This window comes from Panthera onca, chromosome B4 (assembly GCF_046562875.1).
Source record: "Panthera onca isolate mPanOnc1 chromosome B4, mPanOnc1 haplotype 2, whole genome shotgun sequence".
In the NCBI taxonomy this organism is placed as follows: Eukaryota; Metazoa; Chordata; class Mammalia; order Carnivora; family Felidae; genus Panthera; species Panthera onca.
The window spans coordinates 117,228,721-117,247,538 of NC_138345.1; the positions used below are offsets into that span (position 1 = coordinate 117,228,721).

An 18,818-nucleotide genomic window follows, 5' to 3' on the forward strand; every position below is an offset into this window, starting at 1 on the left:
AAGAGTCATGTACTCAACCTCTAACCTGGGCCAGGTTCTTCTAGAGCCCACATCTCTGCCATCTCTTCTCTGCTGGGTTGGTGTTGTTCAGTGGGTCTTGATGATCAGTACTGGCAGTAGATTTCAGTGTCAGGAGGTGAATGCTTTGTCATTATCTCAGTGGTGGCAGGAGAATGAAATTCATACTTTTTTTCACTTTATATATGAATTCATCAAAACTCTTTGATAAATAGAGATTTGCCTTTTGTCATTGATCAATTACAAATTAAAAACAATAAAGCTAGCAGGGAAAAGATAGCCATCCCATTTTTTATTTTTATTTATTTTTTTTTATTTTAGAGAGAGAGAGAGAGAGAAAGCATGAGCAGGGGAGAGGGGCAGAGGGAGAGAGAGAGAATCTTAAGCAGGCTCCATGCTCTGTGTGGAGCCTGATGCAGGGCTAGATCTCATGATCCTGGGATTATGATCTCACGATCCTGGCATCATGACCTGAACTGAAATCAAGGGTCGGATGCTCAGCTGATTCAGCCACCCAAGCGCCCCTAGTTATCCCATTTTAAAAAGCTCTTTAAGAAGTCTCAACTCTTCTTTTTCCTCTTGTTCTCTAACTGAATATTGCTTCTCTCCCTACTTCGTCTGTTTATTGCTGAATTATTTATTGTCTACTTTGTGCTAGGTTCTGTGCTAGATGTCATCTCTTGTTCCTTTGAACTGTCTCTTTTCTCAATCTCATTACCACAACATTAACCCATATTTAGGTAATTTTGACTTATGGTTTCAGTTAAGACTATGATTGCAAGTAAGGGAACCAGCCTGACTTAAGGAATGCAATGAGGCCCTGGGAAGGCACTGGACCCCAGGCAGCCTCAGGCCTCATACCTTTGGTTCTCTGTATACGTCTGCTTCTTTTTCTCTAAAGATTGACTTTCTTTCTTTCCTTCTTTCTTTCTTTCTTTCTTTCTTTCTTTCTTTCTTTCTTAATGTTTATTTATTTATTTTCAGAGAGACAGGGTGCAAGCAAGCATGGGGGAGGGGCAGAGAGAGAGGGAGAGAGAATCCCAAGTAGCCCAGAGCCTAACTCAGGGCCCAATCCCTTAACTGTGAGGTCATGACCTGAATCCAAATCAAGAGTTGGATGCTTAACTGACTGAGCCACCCAGATGCCCCTAAAGACTGACTTTCTTTACTTCTCCATCTCTGAAGGAAAAAATGGCAGCTCTTGTATTTTTATATATCCTTCAATTTCAGGTATAAAGAGAGGCTACCTGGTAGCCTCCTAATCTGGATTCCAGATTCCTAGGAAAGAGATTCTGAGTAATCCACCAAATATAATGAATCTGATCTCTTTTTTGATGTTTGACCACTGACTTGTTTTTAAATCTCACCCTCTTTTTCCCTTTGGTTCCATACATAGGCAGGCTGATAGGAGGTCTATGAGCTTACCTTTGGTGCTGACAGGAAATGTAAATCTCCCAGCTGGCAGCAGCTTTCCCCATTCCTACCCCTTCCCACCCCCAAGCACTAATCAAAGCCCAGCCCATTCCTTCCCAGGCCTGCTTGTGCCTGTCCAACATTCCCTGGGAGCCTCTTGTGTGAGTAATAAACTTTCTCTCAAATTCTTCTGGTACATGTAGTGCCATCAGCCTAGACAGCAGAGCCACACTTTGGGTGGGGGTCCATTTTGCTTTGCACAAGGTGCTATAAAGCACCCACCTTGGGTCAGGCACTCACCCTGGGCTAGTCAACTGTGTTGTAGTACAATTATTGAATGTCCTCTTCTGTGAATGTAGGAAAATTACCAAGAAAAAAAGATTTTAAATTTTGTTTAACATGTTATTATTGTGTGCTTACTCTGTGCTAGGCAATGCTCCAGGCTAGTGATTATAAACCTTGAGTGCGCATCTTGGAGTGCTTGTTAAACAGATTGTTGTGTCCTACCACCAGAATTTTTTACTCACTAGGTCTGGGGTAGGGCCTGGAATTTTCCATTTCCAACAAGTTCTTAGGTGATGGTTATACTGACGGTCCAGGGACCATACTTCGAGAACCACTGCTCTAAGCAAAGTCAACAAAATGCTATGATAAGAGATAGGTAATAAACAACACAGTAAATAAGTAAATTATCTATGTTACAAGATAAGTTCTATGGAAAGAAAAAGTGGAGTATGTTCTGAGGAATTAGAAGTGTGAGGTGAGAGAAGGGAAAGTAGTTCACAGTATCAAATAGGGTGATCAGGGAAGGCCTCATCTAGAAGGTGAGATTTAAGCAGAGACTTAAAGGAGGCAAGGGAGGGGCTTGCAGGAGAAAGAAAATTCTGCAGAAGGAGCTAGAGCAACAGCCCTATAGTTTTCAGAGTCTTACCTGCTATGTTTGATAAACAACAAGGAGGCCATTGTGACTGGAGCAGAGAGACCCATGGAGAATAAAAGAATTGGTTAGAGAGGTAAAAGGTAAGTAGATGGGTGGGTGAACAGAAAAAGACTTCTAGGCTACTGTAAGAACTTTGGCTTTTAAAGTATGGAAAAAGCCCAAATGTCCATCAGCTGATGAATGGACACACACACACACACACACACACACACACACACACACACTGGAATATTACTCGGTGATCAAAAAGAATGAAATCTTGCCATTTGCAACAACGTGGATAGAACTAGAGTGTATTATGTTAAGTGAAATAAGTCAGTCAGAGAAAGATAAATATCCTATTATTCCACTCATGTGGAATTTAAGATACAAAACAAATGAACATATGGGAAGGGAAGCAAAAATAATGTAACAACAGAGAGGAAGACAAACCATACGAGACCCTTAAATACAGAGAACAAACTGAAGGCAGCTGGTAGGGTGTTGGGAAGAGCTAAAGAGTTGAGGGGCATTAAGGAGGGCACTTGTTGGGATGAGCACTGGGTGTTATACGTTAAGTGACGAATTACTGAATTCTATTCCTGAAATCATTATTACACTGTATGTTAACTAACTTGGATTTAAATAAAATCTGTAAGTTCACCATCTTATATCATGGCACTGCTCTGTTAACCCACAAAAAGTTGTGAATTTACAAACCAGTTTTATCATGGTATCTTTGCTTGTTTTACAATGTCCACTAATTGAATAAATGATATTATTTTTAGAAGAATATGCTTTAAAAGGAAAGAACATCCAATTTTAATTTCACCCAACTCAATTACACATTAAATTAAAAAAGAAGAATTTTAAAAAAGAAGAACTGTGGCTTTTACTTTGAGTGAAATGAACAACCATTGGAAAGGTTTTTTTTTTTATGAGAAGTGGGATGACATAATATGACTTCTATTTTCGAAGTCTCACCCTGGATGCTGTGTTGGGAATAGACCATAATAGGACAGGAATGGAAGCAGAGGGACCTCTCTATTACTGCAACCCAATGAGAGATGGTGGTAGCTTGGCCAGTGTGATAATAGTTGATGTGGTGAGAAGTGGTCAGATTCTGGATATGTTTTGAAGGAGGAGTTCACAAGAGTTCCTAGTGGAAATAATATAAAGAGAAAAAGAAAAGATGACTCTAAGATGTTTAGTTGACAAACTGGAAGGATAGACTTGACATCAACTGAGTTCAGGAGTGCTGTGGGTGGTATAGATTTGGGGCAGAGGGAAATCAGAAATTCATTTTGAGACATGTTGTGGTAAGATGTTTATTAGATATTCAGGGAGAATTGTTGAATAGTCAGTTAGGTATATGAATCTGGAGCATGGGAGAGAGGTCTGGGCAGGAGAAGGATTTGAGATTAGTCATGTGGCACAGCCATGGGGCTGGATTATTCCACTAAGGAAATAAGTGCAGACAGAAGAGAGAAGAAGTCCAAAGACTGAGCCCTGGGACATGCCAGTGTAAAGAGATTGGGGAAAAGAGTAGGAGCTTGCAAAGGCAACTGAAAAGGAATGTGGGGAAGAAAACTGAATATGGAGCTTGGGAAGACACAGAGGATCATGTATCAAGGAGCATCTCTACTGTACTTAATTATTTCATTAGTTTTCTAGTGCTTTTTTCTCTTATTTTACTCTCACCCCATCTAAAATCTGTAAGCTCACCGTCTTACACCATGGCACTGCTCTGTTAACCCACAAAAACTCATGAAGTTACAAACCTTAGTTTTATCATCGTATCTTTTCTCGTTTTACAATGTCCACTAATTGAATAAATGACATTATTTTTAGAAGCATATGTTTTAAAAGGAAAGAACATCCAATTTTAATTTCACCCAACTCAATTACACATCATCTGCTATTAATTTCCATGGTAAGTGTTAGAATTATATGGTGTTTTAGTGACCACCTAGTCCAACTCCCAACTCCTTCATTTGACCAATGCAGCCAGTGAAGTGACATCATCCACCGCTCTAGGTCTTGGCTCTCCTATTTTTACTGAATATCAGGCTCTGTACAAATTATTTAACTTCTTAATCCCTCAGTTTCTTCATCTGAAAAATAGGAATGGTCATAGAGCTCACTTCAGTCAATACAATAATGCATACAAAGTGCTCAGACTAGTACTTGACATCTTTAAGTACTTCCACCTGAGTTTTAAGACCTTCTGAAATCATATCCCATTTTACCTGTCCATCATGTTTTCTGCTTTTCTTCAAATTCTGACCTGTCTTTCCAGTCTCTCCTAAATGTTCTGTGATGATTTTCACTATTGGACCCTTTTCAGGTTCTGTCTCAACTGTGCCCATGTGAACCTTATCCCTGCCTTAGGGTTCAACTCAAGCACAGACTCCTTTTTGAAGCCCTAATTTCTCCTTTTCTAAGCCTCCACAGTTATTATGTTATTCTTTGTAGTTTTTCTGGTGATTTCAGGTGTTTTATGTTTGTAACTTGATTAGAGTTTAATGGCATATAAGGTCATTTTAAGCTTTGAAGAACCTATCCTCACAGTGGTTAGTGCAGAGTAGAAACTTCGTAACATTTTGCTGGTTGGTTGATTATGAGGGTGGAGTTGGCAGATTGAAAAAGTTCTGGCCCTGTAAATTATTCCTTTGAGTGGACTATATTCTAGCAACATGCCATTTACATACTTACTTAATTTGTTTGTACTTTATATCCTACCTGCTTCCATTAAGAATTTGAAGCAGCACGTAACTTATGTGGTGAGATTTCATATTGTTGTACATATTTGAATAGAATGATTTTAAGGAATATCTTTAAGGAAATATATTCTACCAAAAGAAATAGGTAAGTTGATGATTTTTCTTCTCTCGAGCTTCTATATTTTACCAGTGAAATCAGTTATTTTGCCTAATGTTGAATGTGTCAAATTAAAAGCGTATCATGGCCTTGGAGCACCTGGGTGACTCAGTTGGTTAAGCGTCCAACTTTGGCTCAGGTCATAGTCTCACCATTTGTGGCTTCAAGCCCTGCGTTGGGCTCTATGCTGACAGCTGGAGCCTGGAGCCTGCTTTGGATTCTGTGTCTCCCTCTCTCTCTGCCCCTCCCCCACTCGCACTCTGTCTCTCTCTCTCAAAACAAAAACAAAAACAAAACATATCATCGTCTTTTGGAAGCATCTCTGTGTTATTTTTCACTCTTTTCAGCTGTGAACCCTTTGTTGCACAAAAGCTCTGAAAGTGTCAGTCAGAACCAGAAAAGAATGAAGTATATTTCATATTTTGGGTTTGGGAAATCTGATTGTTTCTCTTGGAACAGATTGTTCATTATAACAGTGTCTGTAATAAATGGAGTGCACTGCCGAGATGGATGGAAATGAAATTAATTTGGCTCAGATGTGATCTTTGTTTTGCTTATGAGAATTTGAAACATCCTTACAGAGTTTCAAATTTCCATGCAATTTAGAAATAAAAGAGATTTCAAAATGTGTCTGTCTCCCTTGCCAGTGGCCATCGATACCTTACTGTGGCCCCGTGGAACAAAACAGCAAATGTGAACAACTATGTATGAAATTAGTGTGTGAACAGACCTTATCAGAATTCCTGTTTAAAAGATACATTTCACCAATAAAAATATAATGTATGATAATGTACTTTTTCTTGTAGGTTGCCTATCAGATTGGTAACTATGAGTTGGCTAAGAAGGTTTTCTCACCAGTTTGGGATTATTTTGTTGCTTCACCACATCATGATGAACAATCTGTTATTTGCTTAAGCAATATAATGACTATTACACAGAGAAGGTAATTAGAAATATTCTTTTAAAATATTAATTTGCTTATTGAAAAATATGGATGTTGTATACAAAGCCTATAATTCATTTTCAATTTCATGTTAAGATAGTCAATGTAAAACTATTTTTAATAGGTGTTGTAATAAGCATACACATCCCAAGTTCTTGAGTCCTTGTTAGAAACTTCTTTGCTAGAATAAGAAAAAGCACAGGAGACATTTAGATGCATTCTGAAGTTAAGGTAATGAAGGCTATGGAAAAAAAAATACCAACTACTAATCAAGATAACGTCAGTTATACTGGAAAACACAAATATGCTCTGGGGACTTTTATAACAGAGAACGGTCAGGTTGGGGTTAATAGTTATGGTGTGATGGGTGGACTATTAGGTTTAAAAGACTTTTTCTTTGCTTGAAGAAGTTCCCAGGATTAGACCATCAGGAACTGCAAATAGGTTGGTATGGGTCATATAAAACCACAGGCCATCCTTTGCTTTATAGTTGGTTTTTCTTAAAAGAGCAAAGATTAAGAGCAGCCTCAGAAATGAGCATTGGTGTGATTTTAGGCTGTCTCAACAACAAGTTCAAAAACAACAATCTCCTTTACCTACTTGTTAATAATACCTGAAATTCCTTTCCTAAGAAGACAAAACCCTTTATTCATCAGTTAAAGATAGTGACCTTAAATGTACATGCTGGTAGAGGCAAGGCATTGATAGTGCTTATTCACATAAAAGTAGAATTCCATTCAATGAAACAACTGTAGACTTAGCATTTACCATGTACAAGGATGCTAGGTGTTGTTGTGTAGGATGGATTTGAGAGGCATTTCAGAAGAGGAAGAGATGGGGCTTGGAAGGTTTTATGTGATGTGGGGACAAGAGAATGGAAGTAGTGAAGCTTACTGGGATTGCCGTTGTTACCTGACTGGCAGACCTATGATGGGTACTAGGGGAATGAGAGAGGTGGGATGAGTCTTTGGAGGAGATAATGAATTCGATAGGAAGTATTTTGAGTTTAGTTTTCCAACAGGATGCTTTTGTGGATATGAGATGCCCAGCAGGTAGTTGAATATTTAGTGCTGACACTCAGGAGAGAGGTCAAGGCTAGAGATAGATTGAGAAATTGTCCATGAGGTCATCATTGAAATGTTGACAATGAGTGCTATCTCCCAGGGACTAACTGTTTAGCAGAAAAGATAGAAGCTGGAATTAAATGCTGGGCATTACTTACGTTTAAGAGGCTGAAGCAGGAAATGGAACCAAGGAAGGATACTGAAAATAGTTTGTGCTAGTCTCAGCCTACCAGTAATCAGTGTTGTATCTGAACCAGCCTTTATGGTTCTTATTATGATTGTGAGGCACCCTTCAGCAATAAACATCCAGAAAGTTTGAAAAAAAATAGAGGTTTATTACTTACAGGATCTGGAAATTGCATGGCATAGTTGGGGCCCCACAGCAAGTTCATAGGTGAAGAGAGAGAGAGCCAGCATGGGCCTGGGGTTCTGCTTTTATTGAGGTCCAGGGTGAGTGCCTAGGGTTTCACAGGCTCACTCTTTGTTGTTGAATTTAAAAAGTAAGAGTGGGAATTTAAAACAAGGGAGGAGAAAAAACAGTGGCCCAAATTGTCATTTATCAAAATCCACTAAGATTTCTAAAACAGAGGAGCCTCAGTGAGGGAGGTGGCCTGGCTCTTTAGCTAGTTGTGTGACTGGCAATGTATTTATTCGAGATAGCCATCTTTGAAGTGAATGCCTCTTTGAAGTGGATGCTTTGGCAATCAAAGCTTAAGGCAGACCCTTACATTACAAAAATAAATACATTAAGAAAACCCAACTGTCAGAACTTTTTTGACAAAAAGGAACAGTCCAGGAGGTGAAACTCTGGAAAAGTACATTGTCAAGGAAAGTGAGACCCGGGAGGGACTGGTCAGCAGTGTTAAATGCTAGTGCAAGGTCAGGCAGAGGAGTTGTTCAAAAAGAAATGCTACGGAGAAGTTGGATAGAATAAAAACTAAGGAAGCTTTCCCCCCTATATTTTGAGAGAGAGAGAGAGAGAGAGAGAGAGAGAGAGCGAGCTGGGGAGAGGGGCAGAGGGAAATAGAGAATCTTAAGCAGGCTTCATGCTCAGCGACACAGGGCTCAATCCTACAACCCTGGGATCATGAACTGAGCCAAAATCAAGAGTCAGATGTTGAACCAACTGAGCTGCCCGGGTGCCCCAAGAGGTGACTTTTAGAATTGGCAATTAGGAGGCCGTTGATGAGTTCAAGACAGCTAGTTTTGTGGTGTGATGGGCCAGAAACCTTTTGCAGTTGGGTAAGAAGTAAATGGAAATGGAGAATTGTAATTAGCTAAGATCACTGATGTGAAGTTGGTGTAAAGAGGACAATGGCAGAACAATGAGGGGGAAGGCAGGCTTAAGGAAAACATTTTGAAGAGTGGAGGAAGCGGAGACAGTGCAGGGGGAGAAACAGGATACAAGCAAATTCACACGATAATGACATCATGGTGGTATACCCTGGAGGGTATAGGAGCTCATGGGGTGGAGAACAGGGGGTTTAGAACATCTGCTCTCAGGAATATGAACAAGGAGACATTAAGGATAACCAGAGGTTATCAGAGGTTACCAGAAAAATTGGTCTATGCAAGGTCAGGCACACTGATTATGGCATAAAAAAAGGGGTGTAGAATCTAAAGTGTTAGAGAGGTCTGAGCTGGATAGGGAAGGAGACAGAACCAGGAGGAGGCAATAGCCTGGACGCATTGCACATGTCATGTGGACAAAGAAAGAGTTCAGTGTGGGTTGCAGGAACGGAAGAACTAAAATTCTCCTAGCAAATATAATTTCAGCATTTAACATGGTGGTAAACCAGATCATCTTCAAGTATGAATTACTGATGTCAGATCCTTTCCTGTTTTTTAGAGATAGAGGGTGGGGAGGGAGGAGGGACCTGAAACTTAGAAGGGAGGGTTCGTCACCAAGTAAGGCTGAGAACAAGGAAGGGAATATTGGAAACAAAGTCGAAGACTGCAGATTTCACAGTTTTGCCAATGTTTGGCACTGTTGACTGCAATTTAGGAAAGATAATTAGAAATAATCCAAGAGTTATTAAGACTCTGCCTCCTTGCTTCCTTTTCTCCCTGCCTCAATCTTTCTCCTTTTTTCTTTACCCATGGCTGATTTTGCTATAAATGACCCTTATTTTCAGAAACTTTATTAATTGAAATATTATGCTTCTGAAGGTCTATAGTGATTTCATTATATTGACAGAAAAGAAGTTTACATAATAGAACCAGAAAATTTTGCCAATATTTATTTTTATTTGTATCTGATATATGTCAGCACCTTAATTTTCTTAGCTGTGAACTTGTTGTTAAACATAGTCTTTAATTTTAAACAGCTGTATGAGAGAAGTTGTTCCACAAATTTTTGCTGTTGTTGTGTAGATATTAAGAACCTATCAATCTAAAAATGCATGTTTACACGATCATTTTATGTTTATGCCTGTGACAGCATTTACTTCCTTTTGCAGATTACATTCAGATATTTTGGCAGAGACTTCTTCAATCCTCTTATACCTTTTTCTTAGAAATATTTTTGTAACAAGTGACATTAAAATTAAAGAAGAAAATCTTTTCTGTGATAATATTAAAGGCAATGAGATTTTCCCCTCTCAACAAGTAAGTGAATTAAAGGGACTGAAAATGTGCCAATTTCCCTTTATTTGTTTCTTGATGTTTCAAGTTCATGTTCTTTCGGGATTGTGTATCCTGATTTGTGGATAGACTGAGAGATCATTTTATGATTGTGCATGTTTATTTGATATTCCAAATAGGTTTCATAGGCCCGAGTTCATATATATTTTTCTTCTTTTCAATTGATCTTTTTTGTCTCTGTAAAAGTAGTATAAATTTCAAATATTCAAAAAATGATAAGGTATAAAGTGAAATCTATTGTAATTTTATTGCTCCTAAAAATATTATGAGTTTGTTTTCTCTGTTTTTTTTTTATGATATCTGATTTATAAAAATATGCATAGGCAAATTATTATTTAAAAAAAACTTTTTATAAAAATGCCTTCACAATCTACTTGCTATTCCATAATTTGCCTACTTAACATTTTTAATAATTTATCTTATACATGTTTTCATGCAGGTACATATCAATTTACCAAATTCTTATTTTTTAAGTTCTTTTTTTAAAAAAAATTTTTTAATGTTTATTTATTTTTGAGAGAGAGAGAAAGACAGAGTGTGAGCTGGAGAGGGGCAGAGAGAGAGGGAGACACAGAATCCGAATCAGGCTCCAGGCTCTGAGCTGTCAGCACAGAGCCTGATGTGGGGCTCGAACCCACAAACTGTGAGATCACAACCTGAGCCAAAGTCAGACGCTTAACCGACTGAGCCAGCCAGGCACCCCTTATTTTTTTAGGTTCTTAGTTTATTAATCCTCTCATGAAAAATCTGCACAATCACCACAGATAAAGTCACTGTGGAACCTTTATTCCTTCTGTTGTCCAATATCTGGCTCACTTGTTGCTTGCACCAACCTTGGCTTCTGCAGTTCTCCTGACTTCTTCATTCTGTTCTTATGGTCCTTTCCCTGTTTTCTGGAGGTCTGTTTCTTCTCATACAGGCCATGTCTTGCAAGTCTATGCCTGGGTTCATTTTTCTGTGCATCATCCAAGGAACAATAAATTATGCTTAAGCCAGTTGTCTCGCCACCACCAAAATGGGTTCTGAATCCAAATACAAAGATAGCATCTGGTGTGATCTTGTCCATTTTGGCTTGTTTTTCCTGAATTTCTATCTCAGGTACTGTTGCCTTTCTGGGGTGAAGAACATCAATGACCGTTTGTTTCCATACCAAATTCTTTTTAATTTTAATATTGCATTCCTGTACAGAGACAGGAATGTGACCCATATTCTACTGATGGATTCTCAGGGTGGTTATCAGCATTGCTGTGTGTACCTTTGCAATCTTATAATGCTCTTGCTTTTAATAACAATCCTTTGCTATTTTTTTCCATTCTAGATTGAGTGTCACTCTTTGTCCCTCTCCCTCTTTCCTTCTTTACTCACTTTAGCTACATAGAGGCTTTTCCTGTGTGTTTGCTTTTCACAGTTGCTTTTTCCTACCCTTGCATTTATTCATTAGTTAATCAACCAATAAATTGTTACATGAGACCATGCCAGTGTCTGTGGATCCAAAAATGAAAAAAACATGACGCTTTTGTCCAGGGAAAGTTCATGGTCTTACAGAGCCCAACCACTCATAACCATCATCCTGTTCTTTATGTGTTGCCCTTAGTTTCTTCTTTCAGCATCCAGTCTGAAAATTAAGGCAGGCTTTAAGTACTTCAATCAATGAATTCCAGAATGCTAGACTACCATTCTAGTAATAACTTACTCTATGGAAATTTCTCAATGCCAGTTTTCTGTGTATGTTATTTTATAGGTATATATAGAAAAATAATGAAATCTTCCTCCAGGAAAGGGAAAGGAAAAGTAAGATAAGATTCTTATTATTTTTAAGTAACATTTAATCACAAAAGCCTAACTTTCTATTTCACTACCATTTTTATTTAAGTAGCACAAGTATAATAGAAGATTAGTTTGGTCTATTGAAGATTCATCATTTTTTTTTTTTTTTCACAAATCCAGAAAGACAATGGGACTGTTAATCAAGTGAGGGACAATATTACAGAGATATAATATTTTAATTATTATTTGTTATAATTTATGTTTTGAAAAAGCTAGATTTTTTCTAACATTAAAATATAGCCACGTTTTTATTTTACCAATTAAAAAAGATTAGTTCCTTTTTCATTACTAGTGGTATTTCTATTGTTTACAAAATATTCTGAAGTTTAATTCTAAGATGGTATTATCCATATGTAGCATTATTGGGAAATTAGAGTTGTTCTTGAGTTTAGATTTTCTTCATACCAGCATTTCAACATACCAATGTGTTGTTAAACCAGCAGGATCACATTTCCTACCCATTCTTCTCCTTAGAGGCACATTAATTAAGCACCTGATGTTCCTTTCCGGTAACAATACCTGTTTCTTTACAGATTGCTAGATTAATTGAATGTGAGAGAATATTAGTGGCATTGGACCTTAGCAACTACCTAAATGATTCCAGTTATGCCCTTCAAGCTGTGACTCAGTGTTATGGCCTCCTTGCTCCTATAATCTACCACAATGTTGTTTTGGTACCTGTTGTACAGGTAAGCATATTCACCCCACCCCCTTAAAAATAAGGATATTTTTTACAAAGGCAATTCAACAATGCATTTTGGAAAATGAAAAGCAATGTATCTCTCATAATGTACAAATAGGTCAAAGACAAGTGTTATGAAATTTCATGAGTTAACTGAAAAACATTTTAATAATTTAAATTATATCTGGGCAAACAGACATAAATAAAACATAAAGGCTCAAATGTGTTTCTCTGAAAACATTCAGCCCCATTGCTGTCCATGTTTAAATACTGGCAATCTGTTTTTCTAGATTTTTTAAGTCATTTCAATTTGTATGCTTTTGTAATGTTAGAAGCAGCAATACTTATTCAAAAACATATTTTTAAAGCCATCATCTGGGGAAAAAATTGGCGAATGACCCAAGAAAAATTACTTGGGTGTCTTGGTGATGGAGAAACTGGAATTTATGGAAAAAGAATAAGTGAGAGCTGGGTGAAGGGGTTATATTAGTTGTTTATTCTTCCTAACAAATCACCATAGTGAATCTATCTCATAGTTTCTGTGGGACAGGAGGCTGGAAATGGGTTGGTTGGGTCTTCTGCTCAGGGTCTCTTCAGGCTGAAATCAAGGTGTTGGCCATAGCTGTGATCTCACCTGAGGCTCTGGAGCCTTTTCCAAGCTCACTGGTTGTTGAGAGAATTTATTTCCTTGTGCTTGTATGATAGGAGGTCCTTAGCTCCTGAAAGCTCACCACCAGTTCCCTGCCACATGGTCTTCTCCATAACATGGCAGTCTGCTTCCTCAAGACCATCAGGAGAGTTCCTATAATATTCATGAAGTCTTATATAACATAATGTAGTCATGAGAGAGAAGATCTTATCACATTCACAGGTCCTACCCACATGTAAGGAGAAAGGATTATAACAGAGCTTGTATACCAGGGAGTCCACATCTTGTGGACTGTTTTAGAATTCTGCCTACCACAGGGAAGTAATGAGAGAGGTAAGGTTTTACTGCAGATACTTATAGAAAGTTTTCATCATCATCATTGTTGTCATCATTATCATCATCATCATCAACTCAGATTTTGAGAACCAAGAAGATGTGAGTGATCTCATGCAAAGCATAAAAATTTTTAATTCACCATGGAGAAAACTAACCAGAGGGCTTAGGTAATTTAACAAATATTTGCCTTGGAATGGCTATACTGGAACATAGACATGCTCCTTCTCCCGTATTCCCTTAAGCTCAGCTGCTTGGGAGATCTGCTTCTAAAATCCAAAATCTCAACTCATAGTTGGCAGCCTTCCATGTCATTTGTAGATTGAATGTAAAGCAGTATTCTCAAGTGTGGAATATGCTTTCTTCCAAACCCAAAGGCATTGTCCTTTCTTCTTAGAGGAGAGAGATGCCAGATGTCAGACCTATTCTGGGGTAGAGAGTTTGTTTCAGCACACCCGAGATATTTCATTAATGTGGCAGTTTCCTGAATCTTCATCAGGTTTATTCCTACCCTCTGGAAGGCATGTATCTTATCAGGGTCTTTAATGTACTTGCCTTTTCTTGCTTTTTATGTCCAATTAACATTTTTTTTTAAGTGTTATTGATGTACTGGTCCCATGTTTTGTTTTGAGAAATGTCCAGAGTGTTCAGGTCCTTTCATAAAATACGTCAGAGGGTGGGAGAGTTACCATTGCCCTGGGGCAAGATGCTAAATATATACTTTTGTCTTCCCAGTATGAATGGGAACTTTTTCTGGTACTTCTTCCTCACAGGATAGAAAAGAAAATATTAGCCATGACAATGCATGGCTTTTACTGTCCTCTAGCAAGGATGCCACACTGGGGCCAGCAGCTGCAACTGGTGCTCAATTTGTTGAGTTCAAGATAATCCACTGTCATCCTGTACCATCCCACTGATTTAGAATGCCTTTAGCTATAGCTCAGAGAAGAGGTTATAGCTCTGAGGAAAAGCCTTAAGAAAGGAATTTCTAGGGGCGCCTGGGTGGCTCAGTCGGTTGGGCATCCGACTTCGGCTTAGGTCATGATCTCACAGTTCGTGGGTTTGAGCCCTGCGTCAGGCTCTGTGCTGACAGCTCGGAGCTTGGAGCCTGCTTCGGATTCTGTGGCTCCCTCTCTCTCTGCCCCTCCCCTGCTTGTGCTGTGTCTCTTTCTCTCTCTCTCAAAAATAAATAAACATTAAAGAAATAGTTTAAAAAATAAATAAATGTAAAATAAAATTTTTTTTAAAAGAAAGGAGTTTCTAATTAAATTGTATTGTTTGGAATAGAAAAGTGAGTGAAACAGAGAGGAGATTCTAGAAATAGGCTTCAATATGTGTGAGAATATAATATATGGCAGAATTGGCATTCCAATTCAGTCAGAAGAGAATGGATATTTTTGGTCAATGGTAGTGAACCATTTATTCATCTGATATGGATGGATATTCATCTGAAAGAAAATAGAGTTTGACACCTATATTGTACCATATATAAAAAGTCCAGATGTACTAAAGATTTAAATGTAAAATAAACACGAAACTCTTAGAAATAACAAGAAAGATAAGAAATATTGACTATATTTGTGGCAGCCTATGTGTGACAAAAGGGATCATAACAAAGATAGTAGAAAATTTATAGATTTGGAAAAAGTGTCCAACCCTGACAAGGATAAGTATATATAACAAAAAGTCTTACAAATTGACAATCACTTAGTAAAAGAATGGCCACAGGGCATGAATAGGCAGTTTACAGGAGAGCGAATCCAAGTGGCCAAGAAACGTGAAAAGATGCTCAAACTCTGAATATCCCAAGAAATGTACATTAAATGACTAATGTAATACTGTTGACAGAATTGCAAAGATCTGTAACTCCTCTTCCTGGTCAGGGTGTGGGGCAAAGGCACTCTCATTCATTGATGGGGGAAATGTGAATTGTTGTAGGCTTTGGAGTTTGGTAAAACAATCTTAATTGTCATTAAACTAAATCTAATTTTAATTAAAATTAAAAATAAATATACTTGACACAGCAACCCCTCTATTAGTAATGTATCCCATAGAATAAAATCCCCAGTTAGTAAGATGCTGCTCCTGGTTCTGATCCTTGGTTCCCAGATCCATGTGTTCCACCTACTGGGGACATAGTGCCATGTAACTGTCCTTGATTTAGAGTGTATACTTTGCCCTAGAAGATGGTGCTTCATCCTCACTAGGTACCATCAAAGCTGGTATCTCACTTGCCACTCATATTGGCAACTGAGCATTTACAAGGGTGTTTATTATGGCCATTTGGGTGATAGCAAAAAGGCTGGAGACAGGGGCACATGGGTGGCTCAGTCAGTTAAGCGTCCGACTTTGGCTTGGGTCATGATCTCACAGTTCGTAGGTTCGAACTCCACATCAGACTCTGTGCTGAGAGCTCAGAGCCTGGAGCCCGCTTTGGATTCTGTCTCTCTTTCTCTCTCTGCCCCTCCTCCACTCACACTGTCTCTCTCTGTCTCTCAAAAATAAATTAACATTGAAAAAATTAAAAAAAAAGAGCTAAAGACAAAGAGGCAGTGTAGTAGTAGGAGGATGGCCAGTATACCAGATTGTAAAACATCAGCTGTGAAAGTGTGCAACATGGAGATTCTGGAAATGGCTGAATAAATGATGGTTGTTCCACACTAAATCATATTGTGCAGCCATTGGCAATAATGAATTTGAGCTATACTTGTAGACTTGGAGGAATTTTTCCTAAGACATGGATGAAGGAGAAATGCACAGTTCAAACAAGTGTTTATACATCCCATTTTGTAACATAACATTAACCCTCCCTCTATGTACGTTTATGTATTTAGGTGTATGTATATGATTATAAGATCCTGGAGAAAACTACAAAATTACTAGGTTGCTAACATGATTTGGGGATATGGTATAGTAGGGTGGAGGCAGGTGATGATGGGGAGGAATTAAAGAAGCATTAAAAAATACTCATAGGTGTATAGTAACAATACTAATAATATTGTTAGAATGGTGGCTTGAAGCATTTAGTGTGCTCACAAAAGACCAATATCCATATGTTAATTTGTCCTTTGATAATCTGGATGATTAATAGATTGATGCAATCTCAGCTCTACTTTTCTGACAGTAATGTTGCTCAGAACAGGGCAACAGTATTGAAAACTAAACTTAATTGTCTAGCTCTTGACCAAATTCAGGATCATATAATATGAAGTAAGGAGACTAGGAAGTAAATGCTGATATGGATAGATTTCTTGGTATATGAATGCTTGGTTTTAATTTTAAAAGAAACTATTATTTCAAGTACCTCGTATCACTTTGTATTTAATATGGTACCTCCTTCTCTATATGTTTTTTTAAGGTCCTCCTAAGTGTGGGTGTGTTTTTAGTGTCTTGTATATGTAATATTCTGCCGATAATTTTTATGGCACTTGTCAAAATGTGCTTTGTTTTGTAATTGCTGAATACTTATTTTATCCTCTATACTAGTTTTCAAGTTACTTTAGATGAGAGACTCATCTGAAATTGAATATATTAATTTTATCTCAGAGTACATTCTTTTATACATGAGAAGCAATTCATTGATAATTATTGAGAATAATAAGACTTGATGGCTTAAAACTTGCGTGACTTGAATAGGACATTTTGTAATGGGTGAGGCTATTTGTCAACAGAAACTCTTCTGCTTCTATTTTTTAGATCTTGATAAAGTGTGTGGTGGTTTTGCAGGGACTACCAAACATTGTCCACTCAAAGAAACATTTTGCAAGTTTTGAAAGTGTACAACACATGATAGCTTGTTGTGTCTTCTACATAACAAAGGTATTTATCTTATTCTTTGCCTCATATCATAAAACTTAGGAATAGCGATGATTTAGAAAGCTACTTTTAATTAACTTTTAAAAATACTTTAAAAAATAAAACCTACAAAGCATTTTAGCTCAAAAGTTGCCTGAGTGGGTCAGTTGGTAAAGCCCGGAGGGTGTCTCTTAGGCCAGGGGAAAGGGTGGAAAAGAGCACAATTTTATGGGACCTCATTCACCTTGGAAGCAAGAAAGAGCCAAGAAATCAGAGACCAAGAGGTAGGCTTATTTATCTTCATTGCTTGGCTCAGAGGCCCACATTGTGTGTTTCTTCAAAGGCTTCAGTTGTCTCAATCCAGTGAAATTCTTCAAAGAAGGGCCTTATCTGTGCCTGCATATTTTATATGGTTTTGACAGGATTTTTGTGATTTGGTCAGGGATCTGGAAGAATACTGCCTTGGTGGGCTGATTTGATCCATCACTTTAAGTTTGCTTCAGTGAGGGTCTTGAAACAGAGAGACTTTTACCTTTACCTTAGCAAAGAAGTCATGATTTGTTTTTCTGACCTCAGGAGCAGAACGTCATATTCTTTCCATCACCCAATGGTTTACCACTGCTGGAGACGCTTCTGTAATCTTGTTTGTGTAGATACTGAGGGAGGATAGTCATTAGCAGGAAGAGAAAAATAATAACTCACTTAAGAAGACTCAGAACTCCAAGGGGCAGGACAAACACCAGATTAATTGTGGTTTTTACTCTCACTATATTGGAAAATACCAGAGGTAACTTGGAAAAAAAAAAAGAAAGAAAGAAAATCTGCAAGGTGGTGAAAAGCAATTAAATGGTCAAAACAAAACAACAACAACAAAAGATCTTTTGTAACGGAACAAAAAATATTTGATTAAAAAAATTGAACAGATGAAGATTGTGGTTACTGGTATTTCTTGAGTCAAATCTGGAAGCTCAAGAAATACCTGACCGCATAGAATGGAATTATGCAGAGATAAATTCAGAAGGCAGACCCAGAAGTCCTAACATGAAATAAAAGGAGTTCTGGAGGTAGAAAATTAAAAAATAGAGAATAGGCTCCCTAAGTCCCAGGCAGGATTAATGTAGGAGCATATGTGTTGACACTTGGTGGGGAGATTCTTGAAGTCCAGATATAAAGAACAATCGTAGTTTTGAGACCCAAAGAACAGGTTATTTGCAACGGAAAGACAATCCGTTAGCTTCAAACTTTTTTATCAGCAGCAGCAGAAGCTAAAATACTGGAGCAACATTTGTAGAATCCTGAGGGGAGAAGACCAAGGTCCAAAACTAATAGCCAGGAAAGATAGCATTCATTTGTATGGGCAAAATAAACATTTTCGGAAGTGCAGGCATTTAAAAATATTCTGCCCATGTACTTATCTGGGGAAAACACTTGAGGAGATACTCCATCAAATGACAAGTGGTTCAGAAGAGAAATCCCAAGACAGGGAAAGACAAAAAGGGGAGGAAAAATGAGAGCAATGAACCTTGCAATATATGTATTATTAAAATTAAATAGGTAATAATGATATGATGTGGATTTTGTAATATAAATGCTAAGTAGGGATTCTTGAAATAGAAATGTTATCTTTGAAAGAAAAAACTTATTAGTAACCT

General features: G+C 37.8%; 1 protein-coding gene and 1 non-coding gene across 5 annotated transcripts in view; one reads left to right on the forward strand and one right to left on the reverse strand.

The window, feature by feature from the left end:
- Positions 1-18,818, forward strand: part of CFAP54 (cilia and flagella associated protein 54) — a 295,014-nt gene that overhangs the window by 97,500 nt on the left and 178,696 nt on the right. For all 4 annotated transcript variants that reach the window (XR_013556674.2, XM_078449575.2, XM_078449576.2 and 1 more), the window contains 4 exons: positions 6,037-6,173; positions 9,697-9,844; positions 12,241-12,396; positions 17,068-17,190. Coding sequence is in view for 3 of the 4 variants with exons in the window: in XM_078449575.2 (XP_078305701.2) it covers positions 6,037-6,173; positions 9,697-9,844; positions 12,241-12,396; positions 17,068-17,190 (564 nt within the window). In the remaining variant the exon portion in view is untranslated. The remainder of the gene's footprint in view (positions 1-6,036; positions 6,174-9,696; positions 9,845-12,240; positions 12,397-17,067; positions 17,191-18,818) is intronic.
- TRNAQ-UUG (transfer RNA glutamine (anticodon UUG)) lies at positions 10,494-10,578 on the reverse strand. Its single transcript has one exon. It is a non-coding gene; the product is annotated as a tRNA-Gln (tRNA).